This window comes from Prunus dulcis, chromosome 6, assembly GCF_902201215.1.
Source record: "Prunus dulcis chromosome 6, ALMONDv2, whole genome shotgun sequence".
NCBI lineage: Eukaryota > Viridiplantae > Streptophyta > Magnoliopsida > Rosales > Rosaceae > Prunus > Prunus dulcis.
The window spans coordinates 12,508,258-12,509,843 of record NC_047655.1 but is presented as its reverse complement, the minus strand read 5'-3'; the positions used below and the strand labels follow the sequence as shown (position 1 = coordinate 12,509,843).

At 38.7% G+C, this 1,586-nt stretch overlaps 1 protein-coding gene across 1 annotated transcript; it reads left to right on the top strand.

Moving 5' to 3' along the window:
* Positions 1–670: 670 nt before the first annotated feature.
* LOC117630292 (classical arabinogalactan protein 1-like) lies at positions 671–1,033 on the top strand. The gene has a single exon (XM_034363034.1). It carries the CDS (start codon positions 671–673, stop codon positions 1,031–1,033), a length of 363 nt encoding a protein of 120 aa, XP_034218925.1.
* The last annotated feature ends 553 nt before the right edge of the window (positions 1,034–1,586 follow it).

The following is a 1,586-nucleotide window of genomic DNA, read 5'->3' as shown; positions in this document are numbered from 1 at the left end:
GAGAATAAGTTAGTTCATTGGAAACAAAAAAGTAAAAAACTGCAGGATGAATTGAAAACAAAAGGAGAATATAAGTTAGCAAAGAGTAGGGAGAAAATGAAAATATTAATCGAGTAGTCTACCCATCATCTGATAGTCTTTTTTTTTAATCAATATATATTATTGTGATTGCTTTGCAATAATACCGATATGTGACTGTCAAGTACGTTGAAGTTTAAAAATATAAACTTTGGAGAATTCGATTCAAACATTAAGAAGAAAGCAACAAATGAAATAAGGACAAGGAGACCGGTGGCCTAGTCAAAATCAAGGTATTTTCTTGATTGGAATTCACGTAATTAATCTTGCTGGAAAATTGATCAACCTTACTTAAACTGGTTTTTCTGACTTGGCTTCTTGGATTGAACTTAGTAAATCCAATACAATAGCCAGTAAAAACCAGCCAATACAACAACCGCGTCCGTACGTAATACGGTTTCTTTTCTAACACAAAATCTGCACCGTCCAAGCTCTCCATCAAATCCGCGTCAAAATCCAACCGCCATTTATTTACCAAACCTTCCGCGGTCAAAAATTACTACTATAAAATGCCCTCCCCCTTAACACCTAAACCCATCCTTCGCTTAGTAGTTTGCTTCTTAAACCCTCCTCACTTTTCTCTCCGTCTACAATGGCTCGATCCAACGCTGTCGTTTTGATGCTAATGGCTGCCCTCTTGGTGGCCTCAACAAGGGCACAATCTCCGGTATCTTCCCCAGCCAAGTCCCCTGCACTCTCTCCCAAACAAGCCTCTTCTCCTCCTTTGAGCGCTTCACCTTCTCCTTCGGGCACTCCACACTTGGCTGCTCCTTCTACATCTCCCGTCGCAGACTCTCCACCTTCTCCACCATCGTCTTCCCCGGCCGCCTCTCCCTCTTCTTCGGTGTTGGGATCCCCCTCGGAAGCTCTTGCCCCGAACGGCGCCGTTTCGAATAGGTTCTCCGTCCCAGGATTTGTGGCCGTTGGTGTTTTCGCTGCCGCCTTGCTTATGTAAAGAGGGGAATCTCAGACCATCTGTGGCATGGAAATTTTTTGGGAGATTCACTATTATACCCAATATGGGGGTCCAAATTATAAAAATACCCTATATAAAATGGACTTTAGAAACACACCCAAAGCCCATTTACAACATAACAAAAAAGCTTTTAACTTCTTATAAATTACAAAACTGCCATCAATTTCTTAAAACAAGCCCAACCCCAAAATCTCATAAAAATACCCAAAGTACTCAATATGGCATCAAAGTAATTTAATAATCAATATTAAATTCTATAAGGCTAGCTATCATTTTTTGGGTTTTTTTTGGGTTTGTTTATAGGAATTCAATTGTGTAGGGTTTATTTATAATATTAGTGCTAGAAATGGGTATATCACTAAATATCTCAAATTTTTTTATCCATGAGAACTGCGGGGGCTTTATGGGGTTTTAATCATTTGTGGTATTGTATTAATTTCCCATTTAATTAATTCATTTATTTTGTATTTGTTGATATAGTTGGGAATATAAAGAGACATATTTCTCTGTCATTTCATTGGTTATGGTCATG

Bases quoted from the DNA above. Each gene is read 5' to 3' on its own strand.
- LOC117630292 (XM_034363034.1), top strand. From the start codon at position 671: ATGGCTCGATCCAACGCTGTCGTTTTGATGCTAATGGCTGCCCTCTTG.